Source organism: Lottia gigantea, assembly GCF_000327385.1.
Source record: "Lottia gigantea unplaced genomic scaffold LOTGIsca_38, whole genome shotgun sequence".
In the NCBI taxonomy this organism is placed as follows: domain Eukaryota; kingdom Metazoa; phylum Mollusca; class Gastropoda; family Lottiidae; genus Lottia; species Lottia gigantea.
The window spans coordinates 1980616-2000779 of record NW_008709295.1 but is presented as its reverse complement, the minus strand read 5'-3'; the positions used below and the strand labels follow the sequence as shown (position 1 = coordinate 2000779).

Here is a 20164-nt window from a genome sequence, read left to right as displayed (position 1 = left end):
GTGGAAAAAACGCTAAAATTAAAACAAAAAAAGTCAGCGACAAAAGTCAAATTCTGAAATTTTATAAAGCGCTATCTTTTAGTGATTGGTTTAAAGTAATGAACAAAACAAAAGTTCCGGTCAAAATAGATGCAGAATTAGAGCAGTAATTCGAAATACGTAAAGAATGGTTAACGTTATACGTCATTTCCGGTTGGAAGAAAATGCGTCATTTTACATTTAAACAGTAGCGACACGCAAAGTATAAGAAATAATAGTGTCAGACAATGTGTGACATGTGCAGTTTTGGCTGGGGAGCGTGCCCAGAAGTAGCCAACCAAAAAAAAAAAAACCAAAAAAAAAAAATAGTCATTTGCAAAACAATGCAGTGAAGAAGAACGCACTGCAAAAAAAAAAAAAAAAGAATTGACATTTCGATAACAGTCCGATAAATTCGATAAATAGTCCGTTAAGGGGCGGAGCTTATATTTCCATTCCGTTTACACAGATATAAACCGAATTCACGTGACCGCTGTTATCCAATCAAATTGCATGATACCGTGTAAACGGAATCGTGATTTAATTATTCTTCCATAACATGAAATGATTTTCTGGAGAGAAGTTTATGTAACTATCATCCCATCCATTTGTATGATCAATAAAATGTGTTAAATCAACTCAAGCATGCTTAAATTAATACCATTATTATCCAACGAAAGTTATCCAGAAATTAAAATGTAGTCAATCACAAAAAGAAAAGGGATCGAAACAACTAACAACCAACTAACCATCTGCTTAAGTACTATGTTTATATGCAAATATGTTGTTTTGTAATTTTTGTTCGTATTTTATGATTGTGTTTTTATTTTGTTTGTGTTTTGTACACCTTATCTGGGCAGAAATGTCCACGGAAATAAAGAACTTGAATTTGTACATGTACATTCGAGTCAAATTGGTGACAGAAATGTAGAAACAAACGCATATTGGTGACAAAAATTTGATAACACTGCATATTTCCAAATTTGTTGCTTGTATCACAAAATGCGCAATGGGTTTTCTATGCCGCTGGACTACATGTTTTCTCAAATCCCAACAATTTGCGAATATGTTGTTTGTCCAGTCAGAATAGACGCATTCACGGCGAAACTATTATAATTTTTCATTACAGGTATTTGAAAATGTTACCATTTTATTTAGTGATGTTGTGGGGTTTACAACAATTTGCAGCAGGATAAGTCCTATGGAGGTTGTATGTTTGCTTAACGCTATGTACACTAAATTTGATCAACTAAGTGAAAAACATAATGTTTATAAGGTAAGACGAAGCATCATGAACTTAATTATCTTTTTTTATTGTAAAAAAAATGTAAACTAGCTCGGAAGCTGACAGTGCTGTGTTAAGCAGGTCTAGTTTTGGTATTGATTTTTTATTTTATTTTGGCGTTTGTTGTTTGTTTTAGCGGTAATCCACACGAAATCTCCAAGTGACATTTTTTCTCAAACCCGAAGTTACGTATTGGAACATGGGAAAATTTGACGTTGTAAGGCTTTTAAATTCATGTGGTGCTCTGGCACAAATATTTTAAAGCACATGTCAGTTAACACGCTTGTCTTTCTTTACTTTGATATCTGATCTGTCGGCCGCAAATGGAGTGCGTAAACTATTTTTCGCTTTTACTACATATTGTTTTGGACAATTGTAATCGAGTTTTCACATGTTTGCTCCTGGATTCGATATCGTTCCTTAGTTATTTTAAAAACAGAGAGTTTCTAATATAAAGGGGCATCTGGTATTAAATGAATATATCGATGGTACAAACTTTGTGGTATTACATTATTGAGTGTTTGCAAAAAATAGTTCGAACACTCTGCTTTTGTTATTTTCGGTCTTTTTTCGTCATTTCTAGCTATTTCCGGAAATTTTTGGAAAATGTTTTTTTAAAAATTCTAATTGATGATTTAGCATCTAACCATCTTCCAAGTTTCGTGAACGAAAGTGGAATTTTGACCAAATTTTCAAAGTTCTGAAACAGCATTCTTTTCGGAAATTCTTATACTTACATCCACCAATTTTAAAGAAAATCATACCAATAAGTCTTTTTTTACTGATGTTCGAAATCCGCTGCACCACTTCCTGTTTAATCTGGTGTACTACAACAACAATAAAAAAAAACTTCAACCAGAACCGTATGCCTAACGACAAATGAAGCAGTGCGATGCACCTGGAGATTTGTTCATTAAGCACAAGACAAACGTTCAAAAAAAAAGATGCACATTAGCAATTTTGAATCATAAGACTTTATGCCCCCACCCCTATCATTTTGCCCCTCTACCTCTCTGAGCGGCAATCTATTACCTTTTAAGTTATATATAACTTAAAATCATTTTAACATACCCAGTCGTTTAAACTCTTTTTTTAATGTAGATAGCTTAATCGCATGATATATTCCTTAAAGAGGCAATTGTTTGTTTCGTAATTTACATCAAAATATCGAATATTTTACATCATTAGAAAGAGATCAGGATGAATAGATTAAATTATGTACATTATAATCAAATTCTAAATTTGATGGAAAAATTGAATTTTACCTACTTAAATTACCTACTTTGCTATTTCTCATAAAACCTGTAAGAACCTCTTTGAATTTTATAACTAACACCCCGGTCTCTCTTTCTTTGCGCTCCTTCTCCCCCTTCAGCCCAACTACCTTCTTAGTCCCTCACCCTTTTTTTTCCTTTATCTCTCTTAGCCCACACCATCATCATTAAGTATATGCATCTAAATCACTTAAAATCAAACCAAATTGTCTAGTCGCTTAAACTCTTATATTCCGGAGATCGCCTAAACGCATGACATATCCTTAAGATGTAAATTCTGTTAAAATTAAAAGTCATTTGAAAGAGGAAATCATACATGCTACAGATAAATAGAATAATTTGCTCTATGTAAATTATGTAACGTGTCAGAGCATTAAATAAATTTTCATTTTTCAAATTGCTGTAACTCAGAGAGTAAACATCGTACGACCTAAAAAGATATAATTAGAAAGACCTTGTCGGGGGATATATTTTTTTCAGGTTACCAAGTGTCAAGGTCACAAGATACATTGCACGAAAGTTTGCTAATCTTCATTAAAAAAGAACCGGACATAACAAGGCAACAAAATCGAAAAAGAAAAATCAGAATTTACAACTCTTAGCCATATCAGATACTCCCTTCATTGTTCATTTCGATTTTAAAAAAATGCCGATTATAACAGTATGGCGGCTGGAATGAACATCCTAGTCGGATTTTTTCTTATTTTTTATATTTTTGTTTTACATATTTTAACTTAAATTAAGAATAACTTTTTAAATCTTTTCAGAACTCTAAAAATTAGAAATTGTGTGAATTCCGAATAAAAAAAAAATACGCAGTTACTACAGAAGAATGCAATTCAGATAAAAATACCCAGTGTTATATATCGTTTGAACGAGGAGATCAAGCATAGTGAATTTAATAAATAAAAGAATTTATTTAAATAAGGTTCAGCTAACAAAAGTTGTTTGAAATTAAAATAGTAATTTTCAAATGGTTTCAAAAATGAGTGTAACATTGAATAGGATTAGTCAAGTGCAAGGATTTTAAAATTTTACTTTTGATATGACCAATTCTACCATACTGGAAAAAACAGACGTCAAAACTGGAAGTGATATGGAAATTTGAAATTATAATGACTATCCACCTTGTAATTTTTAGATCGAAATTATTAGATTGATTGAGATTAAGTAAGAAAAAAAAAGTTAATTTCAAACTAGACATGTCAGCTACAAAAGTCATTTCAATTCAAATTAGAAAAGAGCAAAAAAATTGTTTTCGTCACTAAACATTACCGATTAGAAAAATGCATCTAATTACATTGATCAGACTTAATTTCACGGGTTTTAAAAGAAAATCGAAAAAAAAAGTATGTGACGTGCAGTTTTAGCTCGGCGCTCTGACCAGAATTTGAAAGAAGAAAAAAAAACAATTTCTAAAACGAAGCAGTGCGTTCGAATAAGTCAAAGGTGCAGAGAAGGATACCTATCCTAATTCCTTGCTAGATGCTGGCATTGTTAATTACATCACATAGATCACGGGATTTGTAGCCCATTTCTGATTGGATAAAACTCGGCAACATTATTCGCATCTCGTTAGCAGATTTTGGGTAACAATTGGACAACATATTGAATATTTCGAATATTGCCGAAACGTACTCTCTAACTTTTTCTTTAACAACATATCATTTTCTCAACTTGTTACCTAAAATATTGTCAGTGTGTTCAATACTTTACAAATTTTTCTGGTTACAGGTTGAAACAATTGGAGATGCATACATGGGAGTATCTGGAGCGCCCATAGTCAATGCACAGCACGCCATTTACGTTTGTAATATGGCGCTTGATATGGTCAATTCTATTAAACACTTGATAGACCCGTCTACTGGTGGAAATGTGCAAATACGCATAGGTATGTATAAAACTAAAATGTGAAACAGTGGAAAATCCTAAGGCAGTTTGTACAATTTTCATTATCTTAACAACAACGTCGTTAATTATACCTTAAAATATTTCCAAAATATATTTAATTCTATGTGTCTACTTGATCAAACTGAATTTGTCTTTAAAGGTTTAATCAAAAACGGAGAGTACGGTTTAAACATTTTTTATTGGAATTCAAATGGATCAAGTATAAGTTACGCAAACTTAGATCACTCTCTCCAAAATAAGTGTTTTACATTGAACAAGATGGTAACAGTATTTAACAAATGTGTGAGAAAATATAAATACATTTGTAATACAATACAATACTACAATATAATAAGCCACCGACAAGTTCTAGATGAATCATATGGATAAATAACTTAACAAGCAATTATTGTAATACTTTCAATTAGTAAATCGTTGGGATGTTCTAATAAACTGTTGCACATGCTCGAATAATTTAACATTTGAATTATATGAAAGATTAGGATCACCACATAGTATAATGTCAATATTTAATAATGTAAAATCTACCAGATGATTGTCGAGGACTTGACGTTGGATAACATATAATGTACAATCAAAAAATAGTGATGGGCATCTTCCTCTGGAAAGCCACAAGAGCACATTAAATCATCTACTATTCCAAATTTAAATAGATCACCTTTAAGTGATATTCGGCCGTGTCGAAGTTTTGTTTGTTGAATATTTTCAAACCGGTTTCCAAGAAATTAATACTTGGTGGCCTTATCGTTATTTCATAGTGATCTTTTGACATTGTATTTAAAGGTATTAAAATCATCAATTAGCTTGGTATTAATATATAACTGGAAAACATTCTTTTTGGTGAGATTCGAGAATGCTGAATTCAGCTCGTTGAATTTCCTCTGTTCAAGGAACTGGAATAACTCTTAGCGTGATATCACGATGTTGACTGGTAACCAGATGACGCTGTTTTAAGTTCTGTACGAATCGTTGAACACTATTCGAAGCAGTTTTTCATACGAACCGTATCTGGAGACGTCAAGAAGCTGGCTAAGTGTACCATTTGAACCACATTCATTTGAAGCAACAGTATATAAACATATGTTACCATTCGAATTTCAGGATCAGCAATAACAGGTTCAGGCCATTTCAGGATAAGACAACCAGTCGGGTCCAGAAAACCATAATCTTGATTCGATGAATTGATCTGCTGTACATCCTCTTGATGGCAAGTCAGCTGGATTATCTTCTGAACTGACATGATTCCATTTTCTGACATCTGACAAACATTGAATCTCATCAAGACGATTTCTTACAAAAATGCCCAGTTTCTTGGTTGATGACAACCATGAGAGACATATGCTGGAGTCTGTTCAGTAGAACTGTTCAACTACTTTGTAATCCTTGGAAATAATATCCATCAACGATCGAGATAATCTACAACCAATCACCACAGCAACCAGTTCCCGTCCTGGTCACGGCACAAAATTGTGTACTAGGGCTTGCACAAGACTGACTGGAATGTAGGACTTCACGTTGTGTATTTTAAATAACTTTATTACAGTGATTTACATTGTTACAGACTAGACTCAATTACTGTGTTCTGAAGTTGACGAGTTATGTCCCTTTAGTTTAATCTTTGTTAAATAAGTTAATTTTTAGTTTTTGTTATGAAAAGTTTGTGAAGTAAAGTTTATACTTTAAAAAGAGTTTTTCTGTTTAAAAACATGAACATACAAGAATAATTTGCAATAAAACATTGGTCCGACGAGACGGATAAGTGAAGTGAAGTCTATTTCATGTTTAGAGGTTAATTTAAAGGTCTAAAAAGTTGTCAAGTAAGCCTATATAAACTCATCATGTCTGCTAAAGAATTAAGATCATTATAAAGAAAGATGACATTTACGAAAAAGTCATTCAAAGATTCATTGCAGGCAGCTGATGCAGCGACCGCACAATTTGTGGAAAATAGAAGTTTTAAAGGACAATCTTCAAAGGAAATAGTCTGACTTAAAAGACTTACAAATGACTCTTTCCATCATTTCCTCAGATGAACCTATGGAAGAAAATTATACTTTAGATTGTATTGTGGATTTATCTAACTGCCTAAAAGGACCCACTCAAACTCCTGATCAACCAGTCAATAACAACAACAATCAAAACGGTCAAGTAACTACTCAAGTCAAGCTACCGAAATTAGATATTCCCAAGTTTGATGGTGATGTTTTATCCTGGCAACCATTTTATCAGTCTATCAAGGTATCCATTATTGACAATAATTCCTTAGCGGACGTTCAGAAGCTAGAGTACCTTGTCAGATGTTTAAAAGGAAAAGCAGCAGAATGTGTCAAGGGTTTTTCAATAGTTACAGAAAATTATACACCCGTATTGGAAACATTAACAAACAGATTTGGTCAACCCAGATTAATACTTGAAGCTCATGTACGAAGCCTGATACATCAACAATCACTAACCTCTGAAGAGCATCCACCATGAGGAAGTTTTATGATAAAGTTATTGGTCACATACGTTCCATAAGCTCTATGGGTCCAGAATTCAATCAAGAAATATTGGCTCTTGTATTAGTTCCATTAATCGTTGACAAATTACCAAAGCCATTGATTGGAATATGGGAGTTAGAAATCAAAGATAACACAGACAAGTTTCTGTCAATGAAGAAATTGAGTTCATTTATAGAAGACACACTACGTGCCAAGGAATCATCAGTGTCAATATCGTTTGATTCCAAGAATAATACAAGTACAAGTTCAAGCTGAAAGTTTGATTGTCATACACATCAACAGAAGTCTAATGGTAATGGTGTTTCACAGAAAAGATCTACAACTGCAGTTTTAAATGCATCTACCAAAATGCAAGCTGTGGCATGCCCTATATCGTCGGTGAAGAGTTAAAATGTCTTATCTCGGTTTTTATAAAACTAAAAACCGATTTTTGTTTTTCACGCTTACAACAGAATAATGGCCTTATAAGAAACAAATGCCTTTTTTGATGGCAAATAAGTAGTAATAATTGATATTTGGCTAGGGAACGTGATATTGTAAATAGCCGAGATACGTTTCGACTGGCAAAATTTGAAAATGAAACCATGTATACGACTTTGGTTATATGTAAAGGGGCGGGGCAGCTTTTAAACAGCTATTAATAAAGTTCAAGATTTATTCGCCAACAACTTAACAGAACAAAATATGTATGCTGTCTTCTTCACAGTGCCATGAAACTTGTGTACTAGTATTGAAATAAATGAATTAATAAAAGCACATAAACTTTAAAGTCTTCATATTAATGTTCAACAAAGATCAATATTTTAACTATCTACGCGTATGGGGACTGTAACTCTATATTCATTCTGAAAGTATTGGCTTCAATGAAGCAAATTGTCATAGAAACTGTGATACTCCTTTGGGATCACTGACTTCAGGTCTTGTAAATGTTCAAATTTTGAACTTTTAATTCTCAAAGCACCTGAATGTGCAATCTCCACCACTTCTCCTGCTGGATTCTGGATAAACGCTCGTCTTGGGAGCTCTTGAAAGTCATCATTAAATCCTAATTTATATTCAATAAGTCCCTCTTTACCAGAGTTATATTTCAACACGCGAAGGTCTGTGACAACTGCATCTCCAGCTTTCGTTCCAGGACGAATAGATGTGTAATATTTTAGCCTACTGTAATCTTTAAAAAACTCATGGGAAACGTATTTCACTTCATATGGACAGGGAATCGATCGAGCACTTCTGATGTAATCTACGTATTGCTGTGGCCAGTAGATAAGATTTTTGTGTAACTTTCTTTCGATGGTGGCATGGACGCTATCAGCCTCCATCTGTGTGTGCCCCTTTTCTAAATATTTGTGAATAATAGTCACATTATCTTCAACCGCTATCTTGTAAAGAGCGTTTGATAAAGTACGGTTTTAACATGTTTTCCCAAATGTTTGATGTAATCCACTAATCACGAAGAAAATGTATTTGCAGTTAGATCCCCTTCCCCCTCGTGCCAAAGATAGCATGTGCAGTTCTTGGAAGCAAGGTCATACACTGTAAAATTATGCACCGCTAGCTTTGTCTTATAATACAACGCACTGGCCTGCAGCATGGGACTCAAAAGAACCGCTTGTACGTCGATGGTTATTACTGCCAAAGATTCATCGTTAAGAGCATTTGCTTTGTCGCGAGCTTTTTCGTCTCTAGCAATGTTCTTACATTCTATGTGGCGATTGTATTGATCATCCTCGATGTTTCCAATTTCATGAGCACAACACAGATCGCACTGATATTTTCGAGGTTTAAAAAGAGAAATGTTCATGTCGTTGTAGCCATCACATACTTTTATATGTAATTTTCCTGGTATATACAAAAAATATATTTGTGTCTATTAATAGTTATACCTAATTTTGTCATATGTCCATGTCCTATTATTAAGCTACACGCAAGTCCATGTCCAAGTTTAACACGTCACCGCATGGTAAAGAAAACCGCCATTGTGATTTTCTATGTTAGGCGTTCTGTTTTTGGACATTTCTTTTCAACATTAAACCTAGAATAATAACTCTTATTTATTATATTTATAGGTAAGTTGTTAACTTGTATGTGTAGAATAGGTTCATAGTCAAATTCAAGCTTGTCATCGTATATTTATTTTGTAATACTCTTTTCTTCATCATCGGTGTTTCCCCTCTCCCTCCATTCGCATAGACCCCATTGCAGGCCTATTTCGTGCTTATTACTGAAAATGGTTAAACTAACGCTTATTATGTTTTGAATTATTTACGAATGTATTTTCATTCATTATTATCATGCATTCACAAATGTTGTTTACAATGTTCATGCTTGTATTGTGTTGCAATATTTAAAGGCATAAATTGGTCTATTGTCCTCTATATGTAAATGAGACATTGAAGCCCCCTTTATTTGCAATTTGCACAATTTAGATTGTCAGATATTCATCATATTAGAACCTAGTTAAGTGTAATTAGATGATGTTATTCACATCCAAAATGTTGGAACAAAATGCGCACATTATTAAATGCTTAGACTTAAGTTATTTCAAATCCATGGTACATTTCATTATCCCTGTTGGCTTATTCAGTAAAAGTGAACACATAATGTTTTATATAGTTTTATTAGATGATATTTGTACAAATATATATTGTAAACACACATTGAATGTATCCAGAACTCCATAGTAGTTCTGTTCTGTATTTGGACATTTCTTTTCAACATTAAACCTAGAATAATAACTCTTGTTTATTATGTATAGGTTTAATCCGAAGCTCTGATGCTACTGGCTATCCCATTAAAATTGACCATTGTTCCTCTATCATCCCCTAGAGACAACAGCTAAACCACATATTTAGAGGCACAAAGTTACATCGTCAAATACATACTTAAAGGATGTTCGTTTCATTATGGGCTCGTTATTACTTCTGCAGTTTTGAGTATACAAATTATATAAGCTCATAAAGATCGTGAATAATGGTTCTAAGTACAACTTAGTAGATGAGGCTCTGCAATAGTGGGATGGTAGTTTGGGTAGGCTCTCCAGGAAACGAACAACATTACGGTACGTCTCACTACCTTTATCAACTGGACCCTTCCTAACTCTTTTGGGTCTAGGATGTGTGGCATTAGCTGCAATAACATCAACCCACTTATAAATAGTTCGCTCACCGAGGCAGAGGGTTCCCAGAAATATGTTCTTGCAAACAGGGATGCGTGCACCATTTGTTTTTTTCAGATAATAGAAATATGAATATTTTTTTTGTAGTCACTCTGGTCAACTTCAATATTAGATGTTCTCTCTTTTACTTCACGACGCTCAACTATTAATTAACACTTTCTTCTCATTCCAGCTCATAGCCCACAATGTGTTGAATATATGCTGCCGATCTTCCTCGGTAAGATCAGAACATTGCTTTCGCCCTCGATCATTTTAACACAACTTAGGACAGTTTCGAGGCTGAATACACCTTGCGTTTCTTTTTCCTGCACGTGCTGAATCATATGCTTTACCAGTCATTCTTAACCTCTTAGCTTCATTTCTCTTTCAATTTTTAGGATCTGCTCGACTCTTTTTTTCGTACTAACTATCTCTTCGTGATCCAAATTCGCACCGTCCATGTCTACATCTCCAACTATAAGGTCTTGCGATTCAATTGTTACCGTCTGATCTTCAAAAACGTCATCAGCTTCTTTGTTTTCTTGTTCCGGAATTCCAGAAATATCATTTATACCAATGAACTGTTCAGAGGATTTAGTAAAAGTATTCTGCGCTGGTAATTGACCAGACGTTGAGATAATGTTTGGGTTTTTATTTCTTGATGTTGAATTGTCTTCAATGAGATGTGCTATCGGAAATGTACATGACTGAGTTGTAGCTGGTAACTTGCCTGACTCTGTGATTATCATGATATCGTTTCGGGAATCATTGGAAATGTTTTGAAAATTATTGAATGTTGCGTCAATTATTGTTGTATTTGTATTCTTCTTCTTTTTGTAGTTATTGATTAAATCATCATCGTCATCTGATGTGAACTCAGCCCTATGGAGGTCCCTCTTTTTGGGTGTAAATGTTGGATCTTTAACAGAATCATCTGAGTCAAGTGATTCGTCATCTGAAATATCAGCCATTTTACCCTGTGCGTTACCAAATAACTCATCCACTGTTGGACTATCTGATCTATTAACAACACTATCATTAGCCAAATCTGTATGGATTGTCTGTGTAACAGTGGATGTGCTTGAAATCAGCGATAGTTGCACCAGGCGTTTACCACGTGATAGGCTGCTGTTCGTAGACATTTGGGATTTATGAAGTTATTAGCAAATATCTGAAATATAAAAAGTCAAATCATTCCACTTCATTTGAATGTTATGATACAAATTTAAGGTACAAAATGTCGTATGTCAGACACAATTACCAAAAAGTAATTAAATTACATAGCAAATTGTCGTATCTCGTGAAACTTGAAATAAAAGACAGATTTAACAAGTCTCTGATCGTCAGTAATGCTTCAAATGTATTTTGCTAATAATTGATAAATGTATGAATGGTTCTGTTGAGGAGAAACCATAAAACTATTTACATTTCATATTTTACCGCCAAGAAACTTAAAGCTATAAAATGTCAGGCTGGTATTGGTTAAGGAGTGTGCTTGAGATGGTACGATGAGTAGCTAGATACGAACAAATAAGAAAATTGATGTTTTATAACATACCTATTGATATTTTCGGCAAAACAGATGCTTTTTGGAAGATTTGGTGCTCACATCAAAAAAAATCTCTGAAATACGATATTTTTGCATTTCAACTTTTTAACAAATCAACATACGATTTTAGAACACATGATCCAAGGACAATTTTTTATTGGGTTATACATACGGCTAGTATATAAAAAGTTGCGCCTGTTGATTCTGAATTCATAAATGCAATAAAAAGTTTTTACGACATTTTTGAGATACGACCTTTTGACTCTTCACCGACGATATGTAATAAGTCTCATCAAATTCAGAACTGCATTGGATTTCTGACATCTCCTTCGAGAAAGACATCAACGAATATTAAATAAACGTTTATGCTTTTTATGCCTTGATCCAGGCCTAACCTCAAGTGAATGTCAGAGTTCGATGTGTAAACATTGCAGTAGGCGACATAACAGCTTACTTCATCTTGACAGCTACATCAGCAAGGATTCTTTGAGTAACCAAACAACAATTGCATCCCCTGTCGCTTCTCAAATTACAGCCAACTTCAGTTTTACTTCAGATCAATCTGGACAGATTGTACTCCAGACCGCTCCAGCTGTCTTGCACGTTTCGAATGGTACATTGAAAGTAGTACGATGCTTCTTTGATCAAGGTTCCCAACGATCTTTCATCAAACAGGACATAGTGGATGAGTAAGGACTTCTCCCTGAAGAATAATTATAATGAAGCAGTCAAGTGTTTAGTTAGTTTGGAGCGAAATTTGTTTAGGGATCCAGGTAAAGCACATGTTTATCAAGAAGCTATTGAGAAATATTTAATATAAGAGTTTTCTGAAGAAGTTCCTACGAACGAGTTGATCGTCCAGTATTTTATTTGCCTCATCATGCTGTCTTCAGAGACGATAAGAGTACATCCAAAGTTAGAATTGTATTTGGTGGATCGTCCACTGATGAATTTGGTACGTCTGTGAATAGCTGTATTCATGCTGGTCCGTCGTTGCAACGAGATTTGGTTGGAATCTTATTAAAGTTTAGAAAGAACCAGGTAGCATTGGTCGGTGATATTCAAAAGATGTTTTTATAAGTCAAACTAAATGAAAAGGACAAAGATGCTCATCGATATCTATGGAGAGGGCTTTCTACTTATTCTCCACCCAAGGCGTATCGTATGACAAGATTGACATTTGGTATTATTGCAAGTCCATTCCTAGTTTTACCAAGAACAGTTTCCTGTTGCATCTAAAGAAGTTTTACAAAACACCTATATTGACGCCATAGCAACTGTAACAGATACTCAAGAGGATACCTTAAACTTGCAACAAGAATTAAAGGAACTTATGGGTATTGGTGGATTCAATCTAACGAAATGGGCAAGCAACAGTTCATTTGTTATGAGCAACATTCCACTCAATGACAGGGCCCCTTATGACCAGATATGCTTTGAAAATGACACCAACGATATTAATTATTCTATGAAGACTTTTGGTTTTTGATGGAACCCTCAAAGGGATACTCTGAATTTCAAAATAAAGGTACCAGATGGTGTCATTGATTCCAAATCAAGCAGCTCAGGTATATGATCCTCTGGGTCTTATTGTACCATTAACAGTAAGATCTAAGATCATATTTCAGTCTTTATGGTCGAAAGGTTTAGATTGGGATGATGTTCTTCCAGGTGACCTCTCAGAATTATGGATTTGATGGTTTGAAGAACTACCCACATTAGAATGTCTACAGATTCCAAGAAAATATACAGAACTACCTCTGAGTAGCTATGATCGAATCGAGTTGTATTTGGAGACGCCCCAGAGCAAGCCTACTCCGCAGCAATTTATTTAAGGGTCACGTCAGCAGAAGATGCCAACTCTTATACGAGGTTAATCATGTCGAAGTCTAGAGTGGCTCCAGTAAAACGGATCACACTTCCACGTTTGAAATTAATGGCTGTCCTGATTACAGCACGCCTTTTGAAGTATGTCCAGTCTCTTATTGATATTGAAGTTCACAAGGTTACATGTTGGACAGACAATTCCTCTACTCTGCACTGGATCAGAGGCTTGGCATCGCAATGGAAGTAATTTGTCTTAAATTGTATTCAAGAAATCCAGTCCTTATATGAACCAACTGTCTGGAGGTATTGTCCGAGTGCCAGTAATCCGAGTGATTTGGTCACAAGGGAAGTCACAGCTGAAAATCTAATCAACCAGCAATTATGGTGGCATGGTCCCCAATAATTACAGCTGACAAATGATAACTGGCCTCAAGATACACGGTCAGCATCAATGGATGATAAAGTAAAAGTATTGTCGTCTGGTCAGAACTGTAGTCTGGATAAGAGGATTTCAACTTAATATCAAGCTTGAGAAAAATAATAGAATTTGTTCAACACTCACAGTGCCTGAAGTAGATGAGTCTGAACAGTGGTTGGTACTTGTGTTCAGAAAGAAGCATTTGACGAAGAATTATCAAGTTTACATGCTAGTGAAGTACCCAAAAATAACAACCCTTTCAATGATAAAGGCACTGGTGTTTTACGTGTTGGGGGAAGGATTAAAGTCATTGCTTAGTCCAGAACAAAAACATCCAATTATATTGCCATCTGGGCATACATTTGTGAAGTTGTTGATTCAAAGTGTACATTCTCAGGAACTTCATGGAGGCACGGAACATACTCTTTCTGTTCTTCGTCAACGTTTTTGGATCCTTAAAGGCAGGTCTTCAGTCAGGCAAGTTATTCATAAGTGTTTAATTTGTGGATTTTATAAGACAAAGCCATTTTCACAAGAAATTACACCGTTGCCCGCCGATCGGGTGGCTCAAGCGCCACCATTTAGCAATATAGGACTTGATTTCGCAGGACCTGTTTGCCTTAAGGACCATAAAAAGGCTTATATATGCCTGTTTACTTGTGCAGTTACTCGGGCTATTCATTTGGAATTAGTAGTTGATATGACTGTTGAAAGTTTTCTTCTTGCATTACGTCGTATGGTTGCATGACGCGGTATATGTAACATTATATGGTCAGATAACGCTAAAACGTTTAAATGTGCTGACAAGGAATTACAATTTGAAAATCCTGCAGTGCAAGATCATCTCACCTACAAGAAAATTCAGTGGAAATACATAGTTGAAAGAGCATCCTGGTGGGGCTAGTGAATAATTTTTGGAATAGGTGGAGTGCAGAATATCTGAAATCTCTTATTAGTCTTAAAAAAAGGTTTTCCGCGGACAAGGAAATCCATAAAGGTGATTTAGTGTTGATAAGTGGTTATCGTATTCCTCGTATACTCATATAGGACGGAACAATCTTCTAAGATCTGCAACCTTTAAAATGCCAATGGAACAGTCCTTCGTTAATCAAAATCCTTTGTTAAATAAGTTAGTTTTTGTTATGAAAAGTTTGTGAAGTAAAGTTTATAAACATGAACATACAAGAATAATTTGCAATAAAACAACATAAAGGAAAACTTGGTTACACCCTGATGCCACGTTGTTGACTGTATGACGGCATGCTTGGACGTGTGGAAAACGTGGCTTTGGTAAAAGTTTGTTTATTGTAGTCTTCGTTAGGGACATCTTCGTGTTGCTGTTAATACATTATATTAGTCCGAGGCACCGAACTTTCTGAAGATTCCACAGCTTGCGTAGATTCCTTGCGAATAATTTTATCGGAATGAACATGTTCACAATTTCCTTGAGACAAATGGTTGCCTAGCAAGATACGCCCACTTGCCTGATAAATTTTCAGTATATCAGAGGCCGTCGCCAATCTATGTCAAATCGTACCAAAAATCTAATTTGTACAAGACATTGTTGATTTAATCAAACACACAAAATGAAATAAAATTTGACATAAACTGCCAACAAATTTTGATTGCATTTTGTAAGTCAGGTGAGAACGGTAGGGTCTAAGTGTTATAGAATGATATCTGTGAGTAAACACTTGGATGAATGTACCCTTGATCCTATTAAATTCAAAATATTTCCGTTCTATCAGCTCCTAAACAGTTGTGAAAAAGAGAGAACATTAAAAGAGGAATATTTTATTCAAAAACATAAACCTCTATTGAATAGGTGATACATTTCTCATTTTATTATTACATTTTTAGTGAATGATTGATTAATTTATGCATATTTCATTCATATAATATTCATTCATTCATATTCCTCCATGATGACGTATGTAAATTTCATTGTTACTATGTAATGTATCCTTGAAGATACTACTGAAACATGTACGAGATTAAATCTTGGTGTTATTTTGTTATTTACTTAATTTATATACATCGTCTATAACTCGTTCAAATTTAATTATATGGTATTTACAGGTATCCACAGCGGGGCAGTTGTAGCAGGCGTCGTTGGTATTAAGATGCCTCGTTACTGTTTGTTTGGTGAAACAGTGACCACAGCTGCAAAAATGGAGACAACTGGTGAGGTATGTTACATTATAATTTTTGAAAATAACTCTTTTATTTTCAATATTTTCACTATTAACTCCCCCACTAACACAACAGAAATAAACTAGAACATAGGTACTGCGCGATATATCACCCTGATAACTAGCGATACAAAACGATTACAAAAGTATGAGTCGATTTTACACATCTAATAGACAAAAACGAATGCTATTTCACCTATACTCTTCGTCGCCAAATAAGATATCAACAACACTATCGTGAACAACTAATCCGGGGTACATTTTAATAGTTTAACCTGAAGGCCACGACACCATCTTAAGCGTATGGGGATATAATCTACCGATTCGGTTGTAAACTGTCACCCAGCTTAGCTGAAGATAAAATGGTTGTGTGTTAGTGAGGTATTATCTGAGGTATCATCCTCCTGACAACAAAACGGTCACGAGGCATGGCGCCCTTCACGATCACAAATACCATTTCTAACCCCTCACTAGTAATGTCTTCTACAATAATTTCTTGAATGGCACGGTTCGGCGAATCTGGTAAATGCACACAAAACATTCCAGTATCGAGCGCTCATGTCATTTCTAAGTAGACCGCACTCAAGCTAGCCCAGTGAACAGCGCACTCAACCATGAAGTTTTTTAGTCAAGAAAGGTCCATCATAATGTATCCCAACACGAGCATATGTATGTTAAGTGTCCCTTTTGATAATTAGGCCAATGGGACCATAACCTGTTGTGTGGGTTTACATCGAATACATTTACAAGTGTAACAGGACGATTGTATGGATTTACATCCCGAATAATCCTGTGCTAACTTCAGAAAGTACATGCGAAACTCCTGTATTGTGGTGTCCGTTATCGTGAACAGTCGTAACGACTAAACGTGTAACATAATGCTTTGAGGACAAAATGACTGAATGTTTTCCGATTGTCCTAACTGTCCATTAACCCTTACATGCCGAATTAATCAAGAGTGCATAGAGTCTAGCTCACGTTAGCTTCTGGTACTTTAGACACAGTTTTGACATGTGTCATTCAAGTCATTGATTTGCGCTTTGTGACCACAATGTCTTTAATGCAGTTAACTCGCGACTTTCCAAATACCGAATTTCAGTGGAGTTTTCTGACTTTCGACTAATGTTAATAAACAAAAGATCCAAGCGGTAAAACGAACCTATTAGAGTATCTCATCTAATACTTTTGGCACAGTGACGAATGTTGCAGACCCCCCTCTTTCGCTGCCGGGAGATCGAAATAAATAGAAATGGTCATAACGAAGCGTCTCTTGTTCAAACGTTGGGACGTATCACAAGTCACAATTTGTTCAGTTATAAACCGTCACACGGGAAAGGCGTCCCTACTGAGCTGCTATGGTTATCTCACATCATGTTAAGGTCGCCATAAGCGTGAAGGACGCGTCAGATACCGAACGGTGCGCTCCACTGTCACCTATACTCACCGTCTCGACGAAATTAAAATGTCTTTAGTCGTAACATCTCCATAAACGTAATAAAAATGTGCACCAAAGGCATAGATTTTATTAGAAACGCGCCTTGGGAACTCAAATTGGTTCAATATGTCGCAGGTTGATAGCGACCGATGTAGAATTTGTAATTTGAAGAGATTTTACCTCGCGTTTTCTTGTAACGAAGTACAATTTTAGTCGCCGAAAGACCGCGAATGGTCGCAGTCCGGTGTGACAGGGTTAAAACCGAGTTCCAAAGTGGGTACTGATTAATTTGGCTAGTACCGAGAGCCATTGCATAGGATTAAAGATTCGTGTATTTCACCAATTCAATGTGAGACTTATAGTTGCGTAACTCACCGCGAATCCAAAACAGAATATTTTGACTATCGAACCAAATCCATACGTTGTTTTGAGAAATATTGAATACATCATGGTTGCTATTAGAAAGATTGTACCACAGTTCAAGTTGCGGTATCGAAAAATTTATTTTGGCCTTCAGTTTGGTTTCAAATTTGCATTTTGACGCCAAAAATATTGCGATAGGGTATTGGCGAAAACCAAAGGATTATGTTGATAAATCTAACCCATTTTAAGACCGGTCGCCACTTTGCTTTTGCTCTGTCACAACGCCTTTCAATGTATGGTTGTGATGACCCCTTCTATTCCCCCAATTAACTTCATAATTAACTCCCTTCAAATTAGGATATGTCAAATACGAAATCACTACCAACTGGGCTATCCCAGTTCAAATGTCGTAGTAGAGGACAAAACTATTCTCTACCAACTACGTTATTGGTTTGCCTTGATCTGAGTTCTCTATTGTTTCCAAATCCAATTAGTTAGCACGCCATGGTATTCCGGCGCAATACCTTTTACATCGAATACAAATGACCGTTTCGTATATTTTTTTTATTTTTCCATTCAGTGTCATGGGATCAGAAAAGTATATTATTGTGAAGGATAATAATGATACTGTATCGGCAATTTTATTTAAGGTTTAAAATATCGCTACAGTTTGATTAGAAAGGTAATTGTAAATATCTACAGGATCAAAATCAGAATAATCCCACCCGATAAAAAGCTTTTTTTTGTTTCGCGTTGAAATTGGATTTCAAGTTTATTGGACAACTTAATCTAGGCAGCTGTCAAGGGAACAATTTCAAGTAAGAACAACTTCCGAGCGAGGTTAACAATATGTTTTTCAATTCTTTCCGTAGGCGATGGAAATTCATATTAGTGAAGTGACAAAGCGTGAGCTAGAAAACTGTCCATATTCATGTGATCCACGGGGCTGTATAGATATGAAGGTAAGTAGACTTTAATTACAGTGCTTTTTTTTTGTCTACTTCTGGTCACGCTCCCCAGCCAAAACTGCACATAACACAGGTTATATGACATCATTGTGGGACGTTACAAAGTCCCAGTTTGTTATCGAATTGTCAAATCTTTTTTTTGTGGGACTTTGCTTCAGTTTGTTATCGAAATGTCAATTTTTTTTTTTTTTTTTTTTTTTTGATTTTTACACACCTTCCTGTGCTTAGACTGCAGTAGTTGCAACAACCTTTCAACTATCATAGACCTTCTATATAGGCGACGATGTGCATAAGTATAAATTGGAAGGTTTGTGTTAACAGCTCAGTTGTTTCAGCTTTATAGTTCCAAAAAAGGAACGGGTTTTTTACATTTGGATATTTTCATTTTTCGATTTTGACCTTTGTTGACTGTTGTTGACCTATATCTTTTGTCCTATATTATGTAGGAGCTTGACATTTGGAACATAACGTAACATTTTGAATATAAATTAACCTATGCAAAAGAAATTGAAGAAATTCATATTTAAAAAGCCAAATTCGCAAATTTGGACTGCTCTAGCACGTGACCTAATTAACCTAGAGGGTTAATTGTTTCGGTTTCCTAATGTGATTCTCATGCACTTTACATAGATATATAACAACCACACCACGTGACCTTGACCTTTGATGACCTTGACCTTTATAGGGTCAAAGGTCATTGACCTTAGCTATCATTTGATACTTTGACATTTGACATCCGACATGTACTTCCGGTTTTACAGCTGTCCGAAAAAAAACAAATTCGCAACTTTGGACTGCTGTAGCACGTGACCGAAATAACCTAGAAGGTTAATTTTTTCGGTTTCTTAATGTGCGTCTCATGTACTTTACATAGATATATAACATTTGCTTTTTTAAAGCAAAATTGAAATTCGTGATTTTTTCAAATTTGAGTTTTTTTAACACTATTTGCGTCGTTGTATGTATATCTTATGATCTATTTGATGTAGAACCTTGATATTTGGAATACCGGTACAACTAGACACTTTGAATATGAATTCATCTATGACAAAAAAACTTATGTGGGCGTGGCACATCCGGGTTGAATTACTTATTGTTTACATTTAGAGGCAGGGGCATAACTCGCATAGGATGCGTTTGTTCAAAAAGGCCCTTTGCACACAATTACCTCATCCTTTTGGCCAGTTTGTGTTAACAGCTCAGTTGTTTCAGCTTTATAGTTCCAAAAAAGGAACGGGTTTTTTACATTTGGATATTTTCATTTTT

At 35.2% G+C, this 20164-nt stretch overlaps 2 protein-coding genes across 2 annotated transcripts in view; both read left to right on the top strand.

Moving 5' to 3' along the window:
• The window catches only part of LOTGIDRAFT_121720 (hypothetical protein), a gene marked incomplete at both ends in the record, with an annotated part of 22805 nt that extends 21451 nt beyond the window's left edge, over nt 1-1354 (top strand). Inside the window, one exon of the mRNA XM_009059295.1 lies at nt 1148-1354. Within this exon, the coding sequence (XP_009057543.1) occupies nt 1148-1354 (207 nt within the window). The remainder of the gene's footprint in view (nt 1-1147) is intronic.
• Nucleotides 1133-16219, top strand: LOTGIDRAFT_121827 (hypothetical protein; the record flags this gene model as incomplete). The annotated part of the gene is made up of 4 exons (XM_009059294.1): nt 1133-1294; nt 4312-4487; nt 14259-14323; nt 16020-16219. Coding segments are annotated over 4 exons (603 nt in total), but the record flags the coding sequence as incomplete, so codon positions are not given.
• Nucleotides 16220-20164: the final 3945 nt, after the last annotated feature.